The sequence below is a fragment of the Bathycoccus prasinos genome, assembly GCF_002220235.1.
Source record: "Bathycoccus prasinos genomic : Chromosome_8".
Classification (NCBI taxonomy): Eukaryota; Viridiplantae; Chlorophyta; class Mamiellophyceae; order Mamiellales; family Bathycoccaceae; genus Bathycoccus; species Bathycoccus prasinos.
Window position 1 is genome coordinate 242,474 of NC_024001.1, and position 22,304 is coordinate 264,777.

Genomic DNA, 22,304 nt, shown 5'->3' on the forward strand with positions numbered 1-22,304 from the left:
AAGTAGTTACACATATACACATACAACAGCATCTATTCGCGCGCGCAAATCCAACACCACCACACACTCATCCATACATTTATATCATTATTATGTTTTTCTATCGGCTCAAGTTCTCTTGAACTTCTTCTTTCGAGACTTCAACCTCTTTAATCTCTTCGTGCACGTCGTCGTCTAATTTCATTTGTGCCTCGGGCACTATCGTGCTCTGCACGGACTCACCGGGGACGATGCATTCCGTCCGCACGTCTTCGCACTCGTCGTCTTCTTCGGGATAGTACCTATCTTTGCCAATTTGCTTGACGAATCGATTGAATAATTTCACCACCGCGACATCCGGCGTCAACAGTTTAATCGCCAACGATTTCTTCCCTCGCGAATTCCCGAGCTCAGTTTTGATCTTCCTCACCACCCCGGAAGCGGCCACATCGGCCGGTTCTGCCAACGCGTTGACGAACATTCGTCCTTGCTTGCCAAACGCGTACCTCCCACTGGAAATTAAATCCGTAAACACCATCCCTGGACTGACCGTGTGCACTTTAATCATTTTATCTTTCATCTTTTCGTTCGAACTCATCTCTTTGTTTAACGTTTTCGTCAGTTGGCTCAATCCGGCTTTGGTGAATCCATACGCGGCGTATTTTCTCGTTTCCATCCCATCCGATCCCGCTCCTTCCATGTTAAATATGTGATATCCAATAATATTCTCATCCTTCTGTGCCGCCATCGTTCTCATCGCTTCTCGACAACACAGCAACGTCCCAAGCGCGTTCGTCTTCACCACCTCTTCGATCGTGCTCGGATCCTGATCGATGATATCGTTGTACTCGTACCCGTTCGTCCCGGCGTTGTTGATCCAAAAATCAATCCCACCAAAGTTTTCTACGCAATATCTCGAGAGTTCTGATACTTGTTCGTGATCGCACACGTCGCACGCGATCCCGCACACGTTTTCCATGCCGTATCTCGCGCGCAACTCGAGGACTACATCGTTCACATTCGCCTCTGAACGAGAAGTCACGCACACTCGATCGCCTTCCTGTAAAAATTGGTTGGCGAGTTCGTAGCCTAAACCTTTCGTGGACCCGGTAATGAGCACTCGCTTTTGACTCATTTGATATTGTTGTTCGTTTTCTTCTTCTTTTTCTGCTCTTTTCGCCGTCGTCGTCGTCGCCGTTCTCGCGGACGTTGATGAAACTTTTCCTCTGTGTCGTCGTCCGATTGGATTAAATCCATCATCGGCGGATGAAACTCTTCTCGCCATCGCGCTCGACGACGTAAACGATGTCGTCACCTTCCCGCGTCCCGAAGATCTGTTCGTGATGATTGCATTTTTTGCCGCCGCTGATGCCTTGGGAGTTGACGACATCATCATCATCATCATCTTTGTTGTTGTTGTTGTTAATATGTGCGTGAGATGATATTTTTTCTGCCGCCTTTTAGACTTACGTTTGATGAGATAAATTACAACTGCTGCTGCTCGGCGTGCGTTTGCGCTCTTGTTTATTATTAGTATATCTTTCTTTCTAATTGCTCATTAATTTTCTCCCGACGAGCAGATCTCTGCTCTATTGCTCGTCTCTACCGCCGCTTCTTTTTTCTCCTCCTCCGCTGGGTTGTTGTTGCTGCTTTTGTTGTTGTTGACGTTGACCCCCGTCTTCGGTCTCCTCTCTTTGCTCTTGTTGTTGTTGTTGTTGTTGTTGTTGTTGGTTTCCAGTTTGAGCAGCAACAGCGCCGGGTTGCTGATTGGCCAACAACTCGCGAACGACCGTGCTGTTTGGCCAAAATGATTTCACTTCTTTTGCCTCGTGCTCTGATAACTTTCCTTCTTTTAAAGCTTTCAACACGTATCGCTCCCATTTTTTGTGGTCCAACGTTTTGAAATCTACGTTTTCTCTCGCGATGATATCGACGTACACTTTCAACTTTTTCAACTCGTTATCGGTCGCTCGGCTCGTGTGCGCGTTTCGAAAGGGTTTAATTTTCAACCCGGAAGATGGGTTCATGGCGAAGTTTCTGCGCAAATCGTCGAACATGATGGTATTGCTGGAATCGTACCCTCGCTCTTGGCTCCACGGTTGCGCCCAAATCCATCCGAGCGGTTTGCAATTGAAAATGCCTCGTTCTTTAGTTTGGACGGTAATCATAGATCCAGAATCCACTAACGCTAAGATCTTATAGCTCGGATGCGATAACACGCCTAATTCTTGCATTTTCGTTTTAACCCACAACATGCTCGTCGCGCTCCAGATGACGATGTCGTACCTCTTATACGCGCTCGACAAAAAATCGTGCAGATACGGCCTCGCCAACTCTTGCGCGTTCTCACCCGGCGTTCGGTGGTCGAATAACGTGTAATCGATATCCAAAACCAACAATTTCTTCCCTTCTCTCGTCTCGTTCAACGGACTCAACCCTTTATACTTCTCCACCCTCGCCGCTAACCTCGCCACGTACACCGGATCCGCGTAACACAACAAAGGCTCCGAATCCAACACGTCGCTTTCGAAATCATCCAAAATCTCCGGCGCTTTCTCCAGCATTTCCTTCTCCAAATTCTTCAACTCAGTCACATCTTTCGTCGATTTCCCTAATAACATCACTTTATTCGGCAGTTTCCCCAAGCTCTCGATCGACGCTTCGTCCGGCGCTAAGTGTTTTCCGAGCTTCAAATTCGGCATCTTTTGATTCATCGGCTCGATGCCGGTTTCTCGTTCAATTTTTCTTTTCAGCTCACGAATGGTACTCCGCTTGGAAATTTCGATGTGGATTGAAGCTTTCCCGTGTTTAATCTCAATCGTCGTCGTCGAATCGTTCATGTTGTTGTTGTTTCGATGATCACGGTGGTCGTCGATGTCAACATCGATATCATCAACTCCTCCGCTCATTTAAGATATCCAAATCTTTATCCAAAATGGAAACAACGAACCGTCGCTGCTCTCTCTGCGCGTTCGTTCTCTCTCAAAAGTCTTCGTATTATTACCGCGCGCTTAATTTGCTCTTCTGCGCTTCTTTTTCTTTCTTTCTCTCGTCGGTAGTAGTGGTGGTGGTGGAAGAGATCAGCGCAACGCGCAGCTTTAGCAGCAGCGAATACTAAAAGTGACGAGTGAAACGAAAAGATTTTCAACTCGTATTTAGGGGAAAAGAGACGTCACAAACACACTCTTTTGGCATTACCGCGCGCACAAAGAAGAAGCGCCTGAATACATAAACACACACACACACATATATTATTAAAAGAAAATGGGCTTGTGCGTCTCGAAACCGATGGAATCGTCGACCGAATCGACTAAAACGACGACGCGTAATACTAAATCAAAGTTAACAAAATCCAATTCATCTGTCGTGCAAGATCCGCGGTCGCACAAAATCACGCGCGTGAACGGCGCGAGCATAAAGTCTCTCGGGAACGCGTTGTTCTTTCCGGACAAAGCCATGCCGTGCAAATCAATCACCGTTCCAAACTTTGTGTGCAGAAGAGGCACTGCTTGCGAGTATGCGCACGCGCAAACAAACTTGACGTTCTTTTTGGATTGTTTGAACTCCGCCGAGTTTTCGTTGGACGTGTGCATATTCCAACTGACGTGTAACGAAATCGCCGAGGCGGTGACGAACGCGGTGAAAAGAGGCGTAAGGGTGAGAATTATCACGGACGCGAATAACGTGGACAGCAATGGGTCGGATATTCGACGATTGAACGAACTCGGAAGTCCGAACAAAGGGTTTCATTATAATCACAAGATGGGGATCCAAATCAGATGCGACGAAAGAGTCGGAAGCCAAGAGTGCCGAACGAAGCCGCACATGCACCATAAATTTTGTATCATAGATTGCGGGCAATCGAAAAAAGATTACACGAGCAATACGAAATTAATGAATGGAAGTTTCAACTGGACGAGACAAGCGGTTTTGGAGAATCAAGACAACGTGATGGTTTTAGAAGGCTCGGTGAACTTCCCGATGATTAACGCCTATCAGCAATCGTTTAACATGATGTGGTCGAAATACGAACGGTTCGTGCTGCCGAGGGCGGGTTAGTCGTGATGATGATGACGAAACCGAGCCTACAGCGGCGCGCGTAGTAGTGTATAGTGATGATGATATTATTGTGTTGTGCTATTGCTTGTATTATACTGATGAAAAGAATATCTTGATTTTTATTTCATGAAAATTTCATTGTTTTATGTGTACAAGCGAATTGCGACTTTTCACTAATGGCGCAAAGTCGACTTTTCAACGGCACGTCGCCGCGCCAGTCTTTCTACTAAAATACCTTTTCTTCTTCTCCTTCCTGCTCTCTCAACTCCGAAGCGGACGATAACGATTTCTTACTTTTCGAAGAGAAGATACCGGTCAAGAACCCTTTCTTCTTCTTCTTTTTCTTTTCCGCCTCCGCGGAAGCCCCCTTCTTGAGGTCGTCTTCTTTCGCCGCCTTCATCGACGAAAACGCGATTCCTTTCTTCTTTGCCGACGCTTCCTCGTTCTTCGTTTTAATCAAATCCTCTCTAGTATCCGACTTTGTCGCCGCTACCCTTACCCTCCCTCCGCTCGAGTGCTTACTCGACAACTCGCTCAAATTCTCTTCCTCTTCTACGATGGTCTCGTAAATTGCGTCGTTTTCCTCCTCCTCATCGTCTCTCTCTCCTCCTTCGTACTCTCCATACACGCACGTATTGTACATATCGTCCTCGGCTTCGTCGTAATCTTCGTCTCTGTTACTGTTCATTTCGTCTCTCGATTGCGCCAAAAGCGCTTTGATTCGCTCGGAAAATTTCGCCGAATCCGAGACTTGTTGCTGCTTATCTTCATCTTTCTCCTCTTTGAGAACCTCCACTTGTTCTCGATGTTCTTGTTCTTGATGTTGTTGTTGCTTTTGATGTTGCGAGGCGATCCGGCGGAACCGTTCCAAAGTCGTCGCATCGTCTCCCACGTCGATCGACGCTCGCTTCGACCTTCGTCCCGATTCTTCCTCCAACTGTAACAACTCCTCTTGGTGATGTTTTTGTTGTTGTCGTTGTTGTTCTCCCCCTCGACTGCTGTTGCTGTTGTTGTTGTTGTCCTGACTGGATGAACTTCTTTTGGGACTTCCGTTATCATTCGCATCACTCGTCGTCGTCGTCGTCGTCGTCGTCTGAATCGTTTTCATTCTCGTTAGGTCAAGATTTTGGAAACCAACTGTCGCATCGTCTTCATCTTTCGCGCGACAACTGCTGCTCGTATTATTACGACTCCCAGGAACCATCGTCGAGGATGATGACATCCTGATCTGTTTTACAAAAGCTTCGAAAGAGTGGTGGTACTGCTCTTTTTCTTCTTCTTCTTCTTTGTGTATGCGTCGATAAAGTGTCGCATAAGAATGCATTAAAATACGAGAGGAAAAAGCTCTTTTGGATAACTTAAAAGACAGTCATGAGAGTGTGTCTCTTCATCTTCTCGATCGAGTAAAAAAGTGTTTCTCGTCGCATTTGATGGAGTTCGCACGAGAAGATCGTCGGTGTTCACTGAATTTCTGTTTCTCCTTCTAATACGAGTGTACTCTCGCGCTGGCTGCTACAATACATCTATGTTGTGAACGCTAGAAAAACAGTATTGAACTCCTGCGTAATCGCGGTAGAACAACTACTCTAATAGCCCACTCTCTACTTCTAATACTCTGCGATGCCTTTATCATCACCAAAAACACACTCGTTCTCGTCGTTCTCGCTTTCTTTTTCGTTCTCCGCTTGTCTTCTTCTCATTTCCCGCTCTTTGCGCGCGATTTCCGGCGTCCAACCGACCCCGACGGCGACGCCTTTCGGCCGGCGCGAAAGCGGCTTCTCGGCGACGATAAATTTTTCCCCCTCGCGAGCGCGTTCGGAATAGTTGTGATATTTTGCGAATTCGTGCATGACGATGCTCGACGCGACTGCGACGTTTAGAGACGCCGTACCTGCGCCGTATTGCTTTATGTAGACGAAACCGTCGCAGATTTTCTTTTGTTGAGGGGTCATCCCGTGGCCTTCGTTACCTGTTTTCGTTGCGAGTCGAGAACGAGAACGTCAATCGGGAGAACTCCAAAGAGGAATGAAAGAGAACGGCGGCAACGAAAGAAAGAGAGAGAGAGAGACATAATAGAAAAAAGGCAACAAGTACATCGATTTTTCACGCACCTAAAACAAAAGCCGTGTTGCCTTTCCACGGATACTTCGCCACGTCCACGCTCTCCTCGGTAATCTCCACCCCTAAAATCTCCTCAACATTATAAGTCTCTCTCATCGTCTCCCTGCATTCCTCCAACGTTGGATGGTGTTCAATCTTCACGTGCGCGTCCGATCCTTGCGACCCAAAAACGTTGTAATGCGCGGATCCAACCAAGTGCATGGATTTCACATCAAACGCGGTGCAGTTGCGACAGATGGTGCCGATGTTGTGTTTTTTAGACACGTTTTGGACGATGAAATGCATCTCAGCAGGGGGTACCTTTTCAGAAGTCATCTCTTTCTCTTCTCTTCTCTTCTCTCGTTATTATTACTGTTATTGTTATTCGTATTCTCCAAAACTCTGTCTCTCTGTCTCTCTGTCTGTCTGTTGCGCGCGTAAAGCAAAGTTCATCAGAGAGCCGACTTATAGTAGAGATATCGTTACCTTTTCTTTGTTGTTTGCGTGTTTTTTGTTTTTGGCAGTTTTGGCGGCAAAAACGTCAATTATTCGTCAAAAAATCTCAGTCAACGCATGTCTTTTGCAAAAAAGAGATCCTCCTCCTCCTTCTCACGCAAAGCGGAGACGACGAAAGAGATGACGACGACGACGAACAATAACACTAACGACGAAAACAGCAACAACACCAACACCAACAATTCGTCGTCGTCAAAAAAGTCGTCCTCGTTTACTCTTCCTCCTTCTCCGAATAGGGAGACGATGTTTTCATTCCATTGCTCGGCGACGTGCAGTCACGGGATGTTGAGGTAAGTATTTTTTACTCGCAACATATTCCTCCTCGTTTACCATTAACCATTATTCTCTGTTATTATTATTATCATCATTCAAACGACACAGGGAAATCGAAACGTTCTGGAAGAAGCAAAACGCGTCGTTACGACACGAGCTGTCGACCACGCGTAAAAACGAAACGAAACTGAAACGAGAGTTGGAGAAAATGGAAGATCGACGAGCGAACGAAAGGAAAGAAATGAAATCGATGCGAGAGGCTTTACGAGCGATGCGAGAAGAGGCGAGAAGGCACGAAAAGATTACGATTGATTTGTCAAAGAAGCACGAGGAGGAAATGCAGAAGGTGATGGAGGAAAAATATCGAGTCGAGATGGGAGCGAGTTACGCGATGGATGAAGTTTTAAGGAAAGTCAAGAGGATTACAGTTGTCGATGATGATGATGATATTGATGCGCATGCAGATGGTTCATACGTACATGCGAGCTAGCTTTTGCCTTTCGTTGCTATATTTATTTCTCATGTTCGCAACGTGCAAGTTGTACATCTCCGGAATCGCTTTGACCGCCGCCGCGTAGACGACGCTACTGAACTTCCCTTTACCTGGACCAGTGCCTGGATGTTCGAATTGTGTTTTGACCAATCTCAGGAACGCTTCGGTGGATTCCGGGTCGAACACCCACTCGTTCGGTTTCTTTGATTTTTGAATTTTCGCGTGGCAAATCTCGCATCGCTTTTTAAAATCCTCAAAATTACTCTTCCAAGTGTCCGTCATCCAATCGTCGTTTTTCTCGTCAAAAGTCGCCGCGACGGCTGGAGATTTTGAAGCTGCTTTCAATGGCGTCGGACGCGCCGATTTTGTCGGCGTTGGGCGCACAGAGCGAGTGTTCGGCGAGGAAAAACCCGCGGCGTTGTCGATACCATTCTCTCCTCCTTCTCCTCCTTCTGCGACGAGTTTCGCGGATTCCCAATCTGGATTTGCCGTTTTGAAAAACTTGTTCATTTTGTCCCGGAGCGTTTTTTCCGTCCAAACAAACTCCATCTCCGTTAACAAATACATCACCATCGCTCTGGACAAAAACGGGTTAAAGAGCTCTTTCGGCGCTCTCATGCAAAACTCCTCTAATTTTGAGTTCAATTTCTCTTGTTTATCTGCTCTCAAGGCGTGCTGACCTAAACCAAACTCGTTCGCGTCGTCGTTTATTTTCCCGCTAAAAATTTGCGCGAGCTTTGCGAGCGCTTTCACGATTTCAACGAGTTCTGGGTCGTTCTCGTCTTCCGGTTTCCACTCGCCAATCGGTTGCGGTCGTCGGCCAATCAGCGGGTTGCTTACTTTCGTACCCATCGCGCTCACAAACGCAGCCGGTGGCTCGATACCATTCGCAATCATTTCCTCGCGCATATTCATCCACTTTCTCGTCATTTGGTCTTTAGACAAACCAACCAAAGGCGCGTATTTCTCGTTTGTCGAAGCTATGCTGACGATGTGCGCCCACGCGTGGCCGAATTCTTCCACCCCTTCTTTCAACGCGGTGAGCATAGGCTCCGTCCAATTGATCGTCCATCCGCGTCCACATCTGATCTCTCCTCTAGCTTCCGCTTCCAGTCTTAGCTGTTCTTTTTGTTTGTAAGTCAACTCAACTTCGCCTTTCAGCGGCGTCGTGCCGTCGGCGTTGACGTTTTGAATTTCTCCTTTATTCACAAAGAAACCGGAATGTTTCGTTTTCCTCCCATCTCGGTCGAAATACTCGTCCAACTCTTCGTCGTCGATCCAATCGTCGTCGACGTCGTACCAATCGATGTCACCACGTCGGCGTCGCTTGTTGCTTTTCTCCTTCTTCTTTCTTTTCTTCTTCTTTTCTTGATCGTTTTGGGGCTGTTTCTCGTCGCTCCCCGGCGCGCTTTTATCGTCATTATTCGCGTTCTCTTCATCGCCACCAGTACTACCTTTCTCTCTTTTCGCTCTCTTCTCTTTCGAAGGTGGTGCCACCAACGTTCCTCCGGGCGTCCTCGTCGGATGATCGTCTTCCATCTCCGACCCGCTCGAATCGTCGTCCTCGTCGTCGTCCTCTTCTTCGCTTCCATCCTCCTCTCCTTCGCCCTTCTCCCCATCTTCCTCCTCCTCCCCATCCTCGCTCATTTCCTCTTCCTCGCTCTCTTCTTCATCCGAACTCTCTTCAGAGGACGAATCGCTCTCGTCTCCGCCTTGCACCCCGCCTTGATACAGCGCCTCGATCCTTCGAATAACCGCCGCCATGTGCCCTCCGCCGCCGTTCGTTTCCAACATCTTATCGTTATTCGTTTTGCTCAATTGCACATCTCCTCCTCCTCCTCCTTCTTTTTCGGCTTGTTGTTCTTTCTCTTGTTTCTCCTTCGTTTTCATTCGTTCTTTCACCGATATCCCGGTTTGTTCCTTGACCAATTTTTTGTAGTTGATCACGTTGTCCGAAGAGTCTTCCATGTCCAACTCGCATTTTCTGTTTTTAAGGTTGTTTTCGATGAAAAAATTGAGAGAAAATTTCAAAAAAGTCAGTCAGTAGTTTCAACTGTTTAAAGGGAAAGTGGTTTTTGCCCAATACAAAAGCTCGTTTGAAACCACCTATCGACTTTCTCGTTCGAACTGAGCCGCTTTACAACGCGTGGCTCCCTTTGGTGTCGTCGTCATTATCGAATGTAATCAGCTGCTGATTGGGGTTTTTGTTCTCGTTCGAATTGAAAGTCGATATGGTTTTCCGAGAAAAAAAGAGAGACGAGAGAGAGAGAAAATTGATGATGATGAAAGATGTGTCATCTCTGCATATACAAACATAAACGCACAGTCGTTTCGTCGCAGGCGGCAGCGCAGAAGTCATCGTCGCGGTAGCGGACGCGATGGTGCCTTCCGCGCCGTTCGTTTTATCCGCGAATACCGTAATCTTGAATCACTTTGATGAGAGGAGAAGAGAGATGAGATTTGCGATTGAGAGAGATGTGTGTATTCAAATCTCAAAATCGTTCCACTTTTGATTGAAAGAGAGACTCTTGTTGACGTGTTGTTGTTCTCTCTTCAGCGATGAAAGTCCAAAGAGAGAGAAAGAAAGTTTGTTCGTCAGAGAGGAGAAAACACACTTTACGACGCTCTCTCTCTCTGTGTGTGTGTTCTTCTTCCGCGCTCTTCTCTTTGTGTGGTTTCCGCGCGTTCTTTCTCTCTCTTTTCTTTAAATCTTATACGAAAGGAGAGGATGGAAAGAAAAATGAAGAGAGAAAGAAGGAGCGCGTTTTTGCCTTTGTGCTTAAACCCTACACCCTAAACAGTTTTTTTCTTCAAATTTAATGACGAGTTGATTGATTTCGTGCAAAATTGAATCTCTTGTAAACGTCGACATAACACACACTTTGCGCGAATAACACAGAATATATACATAGAGAATATATATATATCTAAACAGAGAGAGAGAGAGAGAGAGGGAAAGAAGAGAGAGAGAGAGAAGTGAGAGAAGTGAGAGAAGTGAGTGAGAGAGAGAATCTAAAAGAGAAGAAGGAGAGGAAGAATTCGATCTCCCAAACAAAATCCAATCACATCATCGAACGAAAAGAAATATGTCCGAAGCAGCAGCAACAACAACACCACCCGCTCCCGAAGCAGCAACAACGACAACAACAACAAATACAACAACAACAACAAATAAAGTAGCCATAGAAACGTGCGTGCCGCCACCGCCTCGCCCGGGTTGTGATTGCGCGGTGTGCGCGCCGAAACCAGCGCCTGGGGAAACGGAAGCGCAAATTGCGCCTTTAAATTCCGCCTCCCCGTTTCAGCCGTATAAATTAATCAAAGTCGAGTTAGACGGGACGAAACGACCGTTGACGGATGCGGAGCAAAAAGCGCTGGAGAAGACGCATCCGGATATTTGCGAGTGGAACGTTCCTTTATCGTCGGGGAAAAGGAGGTGGCAGAAATCGTGTCAACAAATCTTGAAGAAGTGCACGGCGGCGAGGAAACTGGCGTGGCCGTTTCTCGAGCCGGTCAATTGGGAGGTGTTGAACATTCCGGATTATCCGGTCATTATAAAGCACCCGATTGATTTAAGAACGATTGAGACGAAGTTGAACGCGGGACAGATTGAAACGCCGGATGAGTTTGTGGCGTTGGTGAGAACGGTGTTTAGGAACGCGTACGTGTATAATAAACCTGGGGATCCGTCGGGCGTGAGAGAGTGCGCGGAGCGACTTTCGGAGATTTTTGAGAAGGAATTGAAGAAGCTCGGGTAAAGAGAGAGAAAGAAAGAAAGAAAGAAAGAGAGAGAGAGAACCTATTTTAATACACTATGTACTTACTACCGGTACTACTACTACTATTACTACTACTACTACTACTACTATAATTATTATTACTAACGATCGATCAAGAGCCGACGTATAGACTCGCGCTGAAGACGATGTCTCTTCTAATCAAGGCCATCGCGTCTTCCATTTTTTGCGATAAACTCGCGTCGCCGATAATTCGGGCGACGTTTTTCACGTCTCGACACGTTTCATTTAATCGCGTGATAGTTCTCACGATCGTACCTTCTGGTACATCCGTTAATTGACAAATTTCCGAGAACGGATCCATCATCGCCCATCGATAAACGACTTCGCTTAAACCAAACTTTAAGTTCTCCGCACAATATTCGTCGCCAATGACTGAAAGACCGAAATCTCGTTGGATGTCTCCGGCACGGATAGCCAGAGTATTCGCGAGAGCAATAGAATCTTTCAAATTCACCGGTAAAGCGTCGTAATCTGGTGCAGACGCGTTCTTTTCTTGAAACACCAACGCCGAGAGTAAAGCCGCCGCTTCCGCCGGCGTCAATTTCTCCAAGCACCCGCCAAAAACGATTTCTGCGCCAATCAACTCGTCGCCAGTGGATAACTCGCACGCAACGCGACCTTTCAAAGTCACCGCTCTCGCTTCGTCGAGGTAGCCCATGTATTTCAACACTCTCGTTTTCGTCTCAAAATCAGGCGTGAGCGCTAAATTCGCATCAGACAGGCCGAATTTCAACTGGTCGATTTGATGGAGCAAGTGTCTCTCGCAATCTAAAAGTCTCGACCATTGCGATAACCTTTTTGAATCCACATCAGTTGGCATCGACGGTAGTTGCGCCAGGGCTTCGGCGTGGCGTCGACACGCCTCGGCGTCGTCGACATTGGTGATTTTCAAATCCTTCGTAGGATCGAGCGTTTGTAAAAGTAACGAAGACGAAGGAGTATCGTCGTCTTGTTTGTTTCGAATACTTTTCGTTTCGTGCTCGAGAACGGACAAAACGCGCGTCGCAGCCGCACGCTGATCAGCCTTTCTCGGCGGAGAAGCATCGTCTAATATGGCGTACGCGTCTACGTCTTGAAGTTTCAAAGCCGTCACTGCGTAGATATCGATATCGCGAATGACGAAAACGACGTAATCAAAACCACCCGCGCGCTTTCTCCACGGTAAATCTTTCGGGAGTTGCGCATTTTCCTCCGATATCGCGGGTTGATTACTCGTCAGTTGAGCAGAACTGGCTTTGCTCAATCCTCCTCCTCCTCCTCCTCCTCCTCCCATTTTCTTTCCGCCTCTCTTACTTTTTCCTCCACCGAATCCGCCAAACATGTCGTCGTCATCGTCGTCGTCGTGCTTCTTCTTCTTTGAAACGAGACGAAGGTTTGATGAGCCGCCCGCGTCTTCATCTTCCCCCTTCGAAAGTTGCGTATCAACCACCGAGGCATCGAGATCGTCGTCGTCTTGAAAATCATCGTCGTGACCTTCATCCTTAATCGCCATGACGACGACGCTTCTTTTCACGTCGCCGTCCTTTTCTTCTTTGATCACCCGTAGAGCGACCGCAAATCTAGCAAACCCACCTTTATCGTCTTTAACGAGCACGACTCTACCCGGGCTCCCGAGCGCTTCCCGAAAACCTCTGGATTTAACGATTGCTTCGTTCGCGCGTTCGCCGAGTTCTTTTAACAATTTTGCAGCGCGAGAACACACCACCGCTCGCGTCCAGTTGAACGGATCCCTGGACGCTTCTGTCGAAATCAAATCTCTCGCTCGCGTCAAAGAAATAATCGCGTGTCGAAGTCTACTCTCTCGGTTTCCGACAGTTTTTTGCGCGTGAAACTCCGCGAAGGATCTCGCCAAAACGTCTTCGACTTTTAAATCTTCCGCTCTCGCGACGTTCAAAATCATCGCAAATGTCAATCGAAATTGCGATTCGAGTTTCGTCGCCGTACCGACGAGAAGTTTACGTAAGGTATTCTCGGTTGGAAAATTGTCCCAACACGAAAGAATGACGGTACCTACGGTGTCTTTCCCGCGTCGTCCGGCTCTACCCGCCATTTGCGTATACTCACCAGGCAACAAGAAACGAAACTCTTGCCCGTCGTGCTTTCGCAAGGATTCAAAGCACACGCATCGCGCAGGGGCGTTTACGCCCATTGCGAACGTTTCCGTGGAGAATAAAACTTTCACGTTACCGCGACAGAAAAGCATTTCAACGATTTCTTTCACGATTGGAAGTAAACCGGCGTGATGTACTCCTAAACCGCGAGAGAGCAGTTCACGAACTCTCGTGACTTGCGGTAAAGTTCGGTCAGCCGGGGATAATCGAGACAGAGCTTTTTCACAAAAGATGTGCGTTTCATGCTTTTCTTTTGACGTCGTCAAATCTACGCCCGTGATACCATCCGCGAGTAAATCGCACTTTCGTTTACTAAACGCAAACACAACCATGGGAAGAAACAATTTCTTCTCCAACGTGCGTATGAGCTCGACCCATTGATTTTTACCGGTGTTTGTTTTCGTCGATTGTCCACTTCCAGTCGTTTTCACGGATTGCTTAACGAAACCTTCTCTTTGCTGCGTGCGATTTCTGCTGCCAGCGCCGGACCCACCTCCTCGACCTGCGTTTGGTTTCTTCACCTCTTGCTTGTTCAAACCTTGATCTTTCAGCAGCGCAGCTTTCACGCCCATATCTTTCCTCTCTTTCGCTTTCAGAGCTTTTTGGTAGCCGAGCGGTAGGAACTGTTCTTTTTCGCCGACGAGATGAAAATCCTTGTCGGGATCGTCGCCGCCAAAATATAGCTCGTGCTCGAGCGGAACTGGTCTTTTCTTCGTGCCGGTGATGAAAACTTTTTTCCGTTTCGTTTTACCTACCCACCCGGCGAATTCGCGAACGTTCGGTACCGTGGCGGAAAGCATGACAATCCCCACGTGTTTTGGCAACATGATGATGACTTCTTCCCAGACGACGCCTCGTTCGCGATCGTTGACGTAGTGGACTTCGTCGAAAACTACCCACTCGACGTCTTTGATGATATCCGCGCCTCGATAAAGCATAGAGCGTAGAATTTCCGTGGTCATAATCAAACACGACGATTCTGGCTTTACGCTAACGTCGCCGGTGAGCAGACCGACGTCAAATCCTGCGTCAGTAAAATCGCGAAACTTTTGGTTGCTGATCGTTTTGATTGGAGAGGTGTAGATTGCTCGCGCGCACCGTTTTTGAGCCAGCGCAAAAGCGTACTCCGCAACGACGGTTTTGCCCGCGGAAGTGTGCGCGGCGACGAAGACGCATTCGTCGCGTTCGATGCGAGCGATGGCTTCTTTTTGAAACGCGTCCAATTCAAAAGGAAAAGTTTTGGCTGGTGAATTGCCAACTGTTGAGCGATAAAATGCATCCACATCAGGTATTGGCGTCGTAATCGCCCACTTTTCTATTTTTTTCATCTCTTCTTTGACGTCTTTGGCGAGTTGCGTCGCGACGGATGTCGATTGCTGATCGTGTTCTCTCAAAAGACTTTCGATTGGGTCGTCGTCTTCTCCGTCATCGTCGTCTAAATCTTCCCCACTTCCTTCTTCTTCCTCCTCCTCCTCTTCGTCCTCCTCCTCCTCCTCTTCTTCGTCTTCTTCCGCCTCTTTCTTATACTCCATCCAATCGTTCTCCAGAACGTCCTCGAAAGTCAACACACCTAATCGTTTCGCCACATTTTCCGCTTTCCGTTTCATTTCCTGGTCTCTTTCCATCGCAGCCGCGGCAATCTCGCCGCCACGCACACCAGAGGCTCTTTCTTCGTCAAAAGCATCAATCGTATCCGTCGCTCGCCTCTCTCGCCCGGAGATGACGGACCGTTCAAATCCAGGCGGCGCGCATCCCCTACTCGAATGGCCGTCGTCTCCTTCTCCAACGCCTACGTACTCCTCCAACCAAAATCTGTGCGCTCTTTTCCTCCTCTCCATTCTAAACTTCTCCGTCTTCTCGGCTATTTCGTCCATTCCACCCGGCAAATGCGGCGCATTCCTCGTGCTCCCCCGAACGAAATCAGACCTACCTCCACCACCATTCGCGTCTCCGCCGAAGAACGCGTACGCGTCCTCTCGCCTCGCCAACGTCGCCTCGTCTTCCTCTTCAATCGTAAACCCGCTTTTGCTCTCTCCATCATTATCTCTGCTCGGCATCACGTTCACGTTCACGCTCCTCGCAGATGCGATTGGGATTTTTTTTCCAACGATATCATCGTAGTAGTGAATCATGTCGTCCTCCGTCTTTCGCGCCAACAACCGCTCGAGCGTTCGTCTCGCGCTCTTCGCCATCTCCTCGTCTACACTTTTTTCCTTCTCTTCTCTTCGCTCCTTCTCCGCGAACGATCGCGAGATGGCTAAAAGCGATTCTTTCGGCGCAGAATCCACCGGTAACACGAACGGGGGGTTTGATGAAGAAGGAGGAGTCATCACGCGCATCAACTTCTCCGCGATATCTTTCTCTTTCTCGTTCTCGTCGTTCAGCGCAACGCAAGTGACATTCTTTCCGTTTTGACTTTGCGCGAAGAAAAGAAGATACTTTTCAACGTCGGACGATGACGACGACGGAGGAGGAGGAGGAGGGAACTGCATTTGAGTCGACGACGAGAGCAAAAAAGAGAGAGGAAAAGTGTCTCGCTGAAAGTGGCGGTGAAAGAAGAGCGCAAAATGTGACGATTTGGTTCGAGCTTTTTGTTTCTTTCTTACAAACGCGCGTGAGCTAAAAAATGAGCATTCGATGTGTCGTCTTCATCTTCACGTCTGGCAATTCTCGTACCTCTGCTCTCCAATCAACCACACGCCTTGGTTCTCGTTTTCCCCACACCCTGGCGATCTGTCGACGCTGTACTCGTTTTCGGGAACCATGGCGAACGCGTCCTCGACCGTCTTCATGGTTGCGTTCGTATAGCCGCACGCGTCGAAGAGTTTGGTCCAGGTTTGGAAATCGACGACGCCGGTTTCCGGGAGCGATTCGGACGCTTGGAACGTTTGTAAGGCGTTTTGAGTGTCGGGACCCATGAACCAGTACTCGGAGTCGTCTTCGCCGCAGTTGAATCCGAGGGTGGAGAGCATGGCTTGCATTTTGTGGACGGTGAAGCCGCCTTCGTCGAGTCGCAAGATGGGCCATTCGACCGAGTCGCCCGAGGAACCTTTCACGTCGATGAAATCGTCCTCAGCGGGAGGACCGGAATCGATGTCTTCCCCGTACGGGTCTTCGTCCTCTTTCGCAACGACGGCTTTTAATTTCTTTTGCGTATCTTCGAACGCTTTTCGAGCGATACCTTCGCGACACGAGGCGACGTCTTCGTCTAAAATTGCCCCGGGCGCCGGTCCCCATTCGAATTTCTCTTTCCCGAGCAACGCTAACCACGTTTTCGTGTTGATCATGCCGTTAACTTCTAATCCTGGACCGTTCGCGCCTTGGAAAAACTCCACCGCCTCTTCCGTCTTCTTTCCAAAATACATCTCCTCCGTGTCGTCTTCCCCGCACCAAAACCCACTCTCCATCAACGCCGCGTGCGCTAAAGTCATCAAATACACGTCGTTGTCGCCGTTTCTCAGTAAAGGCCACTCGTGACCGCGATTGGTCCCATCCCCGGCCCAATTCGCCGCATCGACGATAATCATCTCCGGATTCGATATCGTTTCCCCTAACGCCGGCGTTAAGAGATCGTTCGCGACTTTATTAAAGTACTCGTCTTTCTCTTTCTGCGTCGTTTGCGTAATCGACGACGACGGCTCGGTCGTCTTCGCCATCCCGCTACTCCTTTTACTCATTCCGCCGCCGAAGCCGCCGCTCATAACCTCCGTCGCGCTCGGTGCACCCAACGGTTCTCGTTCCGGTTCCATCGCCCGCATCTCTAGTTTCATCTTTTGCATCTCTTGTTTTAAGCTTTGCACCGTTTGCAACAGCAACTCGGTCGTTTCATCCGATTTTGACTTCTTCTTCTTTGTCTTCTTCTTTTTCTTCTCTTCGGATTCGTTCTTCTTCTTTGTCTTCTTTGTCTTCTTCTTCTCGTTCGAAGAAGAGGAGGATGACTTTTCGCTGCTTCGCGCGACGATCGAGTATCGAGCATTGATGTTATTCCTGCGCCAACTGGAAGGAAGAAAAACCGCTTTGGACGCCGCCGAGGACGAACACGAACACGAATGCTCTTGCTGTCGTCCTCGTCGCATCGTCAACGCAGAAGGTACGCCTCGAAGGAAAACATTACCACCGAACAACAAGGTCGTCGTCGTCATTGTGATGTCCTGTCTTTTCTCTCTCTCTCTCTCTTAAAAGCGCGTTTGTGTAAGAGTAGTTGTGTGTTGGGGAAAAAGTGACGCAAATTCTCTTATCCATTTCCACACAATTTGACGGATATAAACGATGCTTTTCTTGCGATCGATCGCACGTAAGTCGTCGAAACTGATCGTTCAATATAATCCTTCTCGTTGCGTGCGTTCGTATTCTTCTTTGGGAGTGGCAAAATCCTTAGCGGAACTCAACCGCTTGGGAGAAACGGCGACAAAACTCCATCTGGATTCCAGCACAGATATCGTGTGCAACGACATCCAGTGCGAACGGGTGACGAAACCGTGCGCGTGTAAACTCGCCGTCGCGCTCGAAAAATCCGGTAAAAACTTACGAGAAGTTGATCTGAGCAACAATAACTTGGACGTAATTCCGGAGAGTTTGTTCGAGAACTGCCAGAATCTCGAACGGTTGTCCTTGAGGAATAATAAGCTCACCGTGGAAGCGATTGGGAAACACTACAAGCTGAGAAAGTTGAAACTGCTAGAGTTAGGAGGGAACCCGGGGATGGAATTAACCGTAGAGTGCTACAATCGTTTGGCGAAGAGGAACGTGAAAGTGAGAGTTTAATATACATACTACTCATGAGGATGATGGGAGTGTTGTCGTCGTCGTCGTCATCGTCGTTGGCATCTGGGATGGTGAAGTCGGAAAGTACGCGATGGAAAAGCAGAAGACGTTGGTCGGCGGAGAAAAAGTGTAGCGCTCGTGATCTTCCTTTGCTAGACATGCCGGATGATGATGCGAGCGGCGAGAGTAGAGAAGCGTTCGCGAGAGACTTGCGACGGGCGTGCTCAGAATCCGGCTTTTTCTATCTCAAACCTCCGAAGAGTCTCTTCGGCGAGGAAGAGAACGAGGCGATTTTCGAGGCGGCGAAATCGTTTTTCGCGCTCTCGATGGAAGAGAAGATGAAGATGGACTACGCGAACTCGCCGCAATTTCGAGGATATGTATCTCTCGGGTTAGAAAATACGAGGGGAAAAATTGATGCGAGAGAACAGGTCGAGTTTGGCGTTCATAGCGCGCCGAAGAGGCGCAAAGACATGACGCATTTTTACGAGCGTTTGATAGGCGAAAATCAATACCCATCGAACGAATTTGAAGAGACGATGGAAAAGTTTATAGATAGAATGGATGCAATTAGTCGACAGCTGACGAGATATCTCGCGCTTTCACTCGAGCTGGAAGAGACCTATTTCGATTACATGTTTGCTGAGCAGCCAAACATGCAGATGAAGATTTGCAAATATCCGATTGCGATTGATGGCGGCGAATCGTCCTTTGGCGTCGGTCCGCACACGGACACCAGTTTCGTGTCTATACTTTTGCAAGACGATGTGGGAGGTTTACAAGTCGAAATTGAAAAAGACGCGTGGATTGATGCGACACCAATCGAGGGCTACTTTGTCGTCAACATTGGGGAAATGTTACAAATCATGACTGGTGGGTATTATAAAGCCACGCCGCATCGCGTCTTGTCGCCTACGTCAAAAAGCATCGACGAGAACAAAGCGAGGTTGTCGATTCCATATTTCTGGAACCCGCGATTAGATTTCGTGGCAAAAGTAGACGGTGAAATTACAAAGAAAGGATTTTCAACCGCGATAGAGGAACGATCAGAAACGAGCAACGAAAACCGAATAATCAACGCGTACGGCGAAAACGCGTTCAAATCTCTAGCTCGCTCGCACCCGAAGGTTTTCGCCAAGCATCACCCCGATTTGCTCATGAGAAGCGATGGAACCATAGAAAAGAAAAAATCGTAGTCACGCATGTTATAGCACGCTTTAATATCTCTTTCGTACTTTATTGCACATATTAATAACACACACACACACGTGAGCGTATTTATATATCGAATGATAACGCTATTATTTTACATCGTCCGCTTCCTCTACTGCCGCTACCGCTACTACTTCTTTCTTCCTCGAAGACCTCGCGAAGATATCCACTTCGACTTTTTCTCCGTCCTCGGAAACCTTGAATGCCACCGCCACAGGCTGACCGCCTTTGACCTTCAACTTCTTCGTCCCATCGCCGCCGCCTTTATTCTTATTCTTCTTCTTCGGCACGTTCCCGTTCTGTCTCGCTATGGCGTCGTCCACCCCGAACCGTAAAATGTCCACCACCGCCGCCGCGGCTTTTTCCACCGCTTTGTCAATCTCCCCTCTCTCTTCCTCTCGAAACTTCGACAACACGTGTTCGTACACTTGCACGCTCTCGTTTTCCGGTCTACCAATCCCTACTCTCACTCTAGGAAACGCATTCTTCACTCTCGGAATATCCAATATATCTCTAATCCCGTTGTGTCCACCGTGAGATCCGGACTTCTTAATCCGAATCTGACCAACCTTCGTGTCCAAGTCGTCGTAGACGACGAGGACGTTCTCAATCGGCACGCGGTATTTCCGCATGATCTTCCTCACCGCGGTTCCAGAGACGTTCATGAACGTTTGCGGTTTCGCGAGGACGATTTTGCGCGACACTCGCGTCGACGACGACGGCGATTTAGACTCGTCATCGTCTCCTTCGTTTTCTTCTTCGTCGTTCACGATATACTCGGCTAAAACGACGTCGGATATCTCGCTGTTCACGGACGAGTTGTTTTGCAACCGCAAAGAAGAAGAACTCAAAGAAGAAGAAGAAGAACAGCTTTTCTCCAACAACTTGCTTCCGCCATTCTTGCGCAAAGAATCAATCACTTCAAAACCGACGTTGTGTCTCGTCCCTTCGAATCGTTTCCCCGGGTTTCCTAACCCGACGATCGCGTAGTTCGTAGTAGTATTCGTATTACTACTCATGCTGCTCTGACTTCTCCTCGCGTTGCTCGCATTCAAAACACCTAAAAACCGCATCGGATGTGCAAAGATGGTGTTCCAGACAAACTTCCCAACCGGCGCAGTTCTCCTCGCGACCCCTTTGAACGCTAAATCGATCGCTGATTTTATCGCTCTTTTCATTTATAGTATTAATTGTTGAGTTGTTTTAGCGCGCGGATAGTATCACGCGCGTGCCTTTTACGAATGATTGCGCGCGTGAAAGCGTTTGGTCGTCTTCTCTCTTTAGCGCATCGTCGCAGGGGACACGTTTTGTGAGGATTCGAAACGCACCATCTCTCCATTAAACGCACGCGCAAAGAGTTTGTCCGAGAAGACAAAGACAAAGAAAGAACGTCCTCGTCGTCATCTCGAGTGAGAGAGTGAGAGAGAGAGAGAGAGAAACTGAACGCACTGTCATCGCGTTAAAACAAAAACGTCCTCGAACATGGACATTCCGCTCAAACACCAATCGGGAACCGCTCCCGGGGGGGAAAATGCGAACAAGAAAGCGCAAAAGGAAGCGCAAAAGATCAAAGAGATGCACGACGCGCAGTTACGTCTCGCGATCGCCGCGAGAGAGAGACAGAAAGAGCGCCAGGCGAAATTACTCGCGGAATTGGAAAAAGGAGGCGCGAATGGAGACGATGCGCACGCGGTGTCGAGAGAGATGCTGGAGAAGATGATTAAAGAGTGTGCGCCAGGGGAAACCTTCGACGAGGACGTGAAAACGGCGCTGTTACAGTTGGCGGATGATTTCGTCGAGGAAGTGGCGATGCAGTCGCACAAATTGGCGAAATTGAGAAACGCGGATGTGATCGACGTGAAAGACGTCGCGTTGCACTTAGAGCGCGAGTGGGACATTGTCGTCCCCGGGACGTCGGGAGAGGAGTTGAAACCGTACAAGAGACCGCAGAAACCCGGGACGCAAACGCAGCGAGAGGCAAAGGTGAGGAAATCGATGGCGAGAGCGGTGGAGGCAAAGATTTTGCTCGAAAAGGAAAGGAGGAGAGAGGAGAGACGGATGGCAAAGTTGCAGCGACAGGCGCAAGCCGGAGCGAGCGGGCAGAAGGAGGAGGAAAGCGAGAGCGATGATTCGAGCAGCGACGAAGAATAACTCGCGCTCGTTTTGTTTGTAAATATAATAGTAGTACACGTCCCTAGATCACACAAACAATGATGAATATATATGTCTACGATGATAATACGGTTGTTGCGATTGTTACATTCTATTTCTTCTAGTTAAACCTCGTCTTCGTTCAAAAGCATATTCGGAATGGTATTTTCAATCGGAAACTTCCTCCCACTCTCCGGACATTCCAAGTGCCCTTCCACCACGGTCACTTCCAACAACGCGTGGTGCACTTTCCTCAAAAACATCTCGTATTGCTCTTCCTCAGTTCCAAACGCATCGCGCGAGGGAATCTCCTCCGGTAAATCCTCGCTCGCGTTCACCTCTTTGCACGCTTTCAAAAACGCCCCCCAATCCAACTTCCCGAGCATGTGGACGATGAAATTCCCGTTAAATTCACTCTCGTTTGTTTCTATTTTTGTCGCGTGAATGGTCAGCGGGTACCCGTTTACCACGCCTTTTACGTTGCACGCGAGCATGTTGTGCGCCAACAGTCGCATTTTAGATGTATATGTGTACGCGCACCTCTGTAACACACCTCGTATGTTTGTGGTTTTCACAAGTCGTTTGGTGACTTTTTGTGTTCGTAAAAAAACGCCAAAACTAAGAGACATCAAAACACGCTTTGAAGAAGAAGAAGAAGATAAAGATAAAGATAAGAGGGAAAGACATTTAGAGAAGAAGAGAGAACACAGAGCGGACTCGCGTTTTGGTGTCGTTGCTCTTTGGTTTTGTTCTTCTTCGCGCGTGGTAACGAGAGTTTAGACGATAAAAACATCATCACATTCATCGGCTCATCTCGACATTTATAAAAGCCATCAAAGAAGAAGC

General features: G+C 48.2%; 14 protein-coding genes across 14 annotated transcripts; 5 read left to right on the top strand and 9 right to left on the bottom strand.

The window, feature by feature from the left end:
• Positions 1-100: 100 nt before the first annotated feature.
• Bathy08g01370 (predicted protein) lies at positions 101-1,264 on the bottom strand (the record flags this gene model as incomplete). The annotated part of the gene is made up of 1 exon (XM_007511339.1): positions 101-1,264. One exon carries the CDS (start codon positions 1,262-1,264, stop codon positions 101-103), a length of 1,164 nt encoding a protein of 387 aa, XP_007511401.1.
• A 304-nt stretch (positions 1,265-1,568) lies between these two features.
• Positions 1,569-2,888, bottom strand: Bathy08g01380 (ubiquitin-like domain-containing CTD phosphatase 1; the record flags this gene model as incomplete). The annotated part of the gene is made up of 1 exon (XM_007511284.1): positions 1,569-2,888. The coding sequence occupies one exon, from the start codon at positions 2,886-2,888 to the stop codon at positions 1,569-1,571; it is 1,320 nt and encodes a 439-aa protein (XP_007511346.1).
• A 355-nt stretch (positions 2,889-3,243) lies between these two features.
• Bathy08g01390 (predicted protein) lies at positions 3,244-4,038 on the top strand (the record flags this gene model as incomplete). The annotated part of the gene is made up of 1 exon (XM_007511552.1): positions 3,244-4,038. One exon carries the CDS (start codon positions 3,244-3,246, stop codon positions 4,036-4,038), a length of 795 nt encoding a protein of 264 aa, XP_007511614.1.
• Positions 4,039-4,264: 226 nt separating this feature from the next.
• Positions 4,265-5,362, bottom strand: Bathy08g01400 (unknown protein; the record flags this gene model as incomplete). The annotated part of the gene is made up of 1 exon (XM_007511562.1): positions 4,265-5,362. One exon carries the CDS (start codon positions 5,360-5,362, stop codon positions 4,265-4,267), a length of 1,098 nt encoding a protein of 365 aa, XP_007511624.1.
• A 283-nt stretch (positions 5,363-5,645) lies between these two features.
• Bathy08g01410 (predicted protein) lies at positions 5,646-6,474 on the bottom strand (the record flags this gene model as incomplete). Its single annotated transcript, XM_007511420.1, has 2 exons — positions 5,646-6,007; positions 6,150-6,474. 2 exons carry the CDS (start codon positions 6,472-6,474, stop codon positions 5,646-5,648), a joined length of 687 nt encoding a protein of 228 aa, XP_007511482.1.
• Positions 6,475-7,396: 922 nt separating this feature from the next.
• Bathy08g01420 (unnamed protein product) lies at positions 7,397-9,388 on the bottom strand (the record flags this gene model as incomplete). Its single annotated transcript, XM_007511427.1, has 1 exon — positions 7,397-9,388. The coding sequence occupies one exon, from the start codon at positions 9,386-9,388 to the stop codon at positions 7,397-7,399; it is 1,992 nt and encodes a 663-aa protein (XP_007511489.1).
• Positions 9,389-10,506: 1,118 nt separating this feature from the next.
• Bathy08g01430 (transcription regulator BDF1, putative) lies at positions 10,507-11,178 on the top strand (the record flags this gene model as incomplete). The annotated part of the gene is made up of 1 exon (XM_007511416.1): positions 10,507-11,178. The coding sequence occupies one exon, from the start codon at positions 10,507-10,509 to the stop codon at positions 11,176-11,178; it is 672 nt and encodes a 223-aa protein (XP_007511478.1).
• A 133-nt stretch (positions 11,179-11,311) lies between these two features.
• Positions 11,312-15,823, bottom strand: Bathy08g01440 (predicted protein; the record flags this gene model as incomplete). The annotated part of the gene is made up of 1 exon (XM_007511448.1): positions 11,312-15,823. One exon carries the CDS (start codon positions 15,821-15,823, stop codon positions 11,312-11,314), a length of 4,512 nt encoding a protein of 1,503 aa, XP_007511510.1.
• A 162-nt stretch (positions 15,824-15,985) lies between these two features.
• On the bottom strand, positions 15,986-17,473 carry Bathy08g01450 (predicted protein; the record flags this gene model as incomplete). The annotated part of the gene is made up of 1 exon (XM_007511373.1): positions 15,986-17,473. One exon carries the CDS (start codon positions 17,471-17,473, stop codon positions 15,986-15,988), a length of 1,488 nt encoding a protein of 495 aa, XP_007511435.1.
• A 127-nt stretch (positions 17,474-17,600) lies between these two features.
• Positions 17,601-18,095, top strand: Bathy08g01460 (unknown protein; the record flags this gene model as incomplete). The annotated part of the gene is made up of 1 exon (XM_007511550.1): positions 17,601-18,095. One exon carries the CDS (start codon positions 17,601-17,603, stop codon positions 18,093-18,095), a length of 495 nt encoding a protein of 164 aa, XP_007511612.1.
• Positions 18,096-18,253: 158 nt separating this feature from the next.
• Bathy08g01470 (2OG-Fe(II) oxygenase) lies at positions 18,254-19,291 on the top strand (the record flags this gene model as incomplete). Its single annotated transcript, XM_007511399.1, has 1 exon — positions 18,254-19,291. One exon carries the CDS (start codon positions 18,254-18,256, stop codon positions 19,289-19,291), a length of 1,038 nt encoding a protein of 345 aa, XP_007511461.1.
• A 105-nt stretch (positions 19,292-19,396) lies between these two features.
• Bathy08g01480 (peptidyl-tRNA hydrolase) lies at positions 19,397-20,380 on the bottom strand (the record flags this gene model as incomplete). Its single annotated transcript, XM_007511286.1, has 1 exon — positions 19,397-20,380. One exon carries the CDS (start codon positions 20,378-20,380, stop codon positions 19,397-19,399), a length of 984 nt encoding a protein of 327 aa, XP_007511348.1.
• A 409-nt stretch (positions 20,381-20,789) lies between these two features.
• On the top strand, positions 20,790-21,458 carry Bathy08g01490 (transcription initiation factor TFIID subunit 12; the record flags this gene model as incomplete). Its single annotated transcript, XM_007511708.1, has 1 exon — positions 20,790-21,458. One exon carries the CDS (start codon positions 20,790-20,792, stop codon positions 21,456-21,458), a length of 669 nt encoding a protein of 222 aa, XP_007511770.1.
• Positions 21,459-21,583: 125 nt separating this feature from the next.
• On the bottom strand, positions 21,584-22,087 carry Bathy08g01500 (predicted protein; the record flags this gene model as incomplete). Its single annotated transcript, XM_007511437.1, has 1 exon — positions 21,584-22,087. One exon carries the CDS (start codon positions 22,085-22,087, stop codon positions 21,584-21,586), a length of 504 nt encoding a protein of 167 aa, XP_007511499.1.
• Between the last annotated feature and the right edge of the window lie 217 nt (positions 22,088-22,304).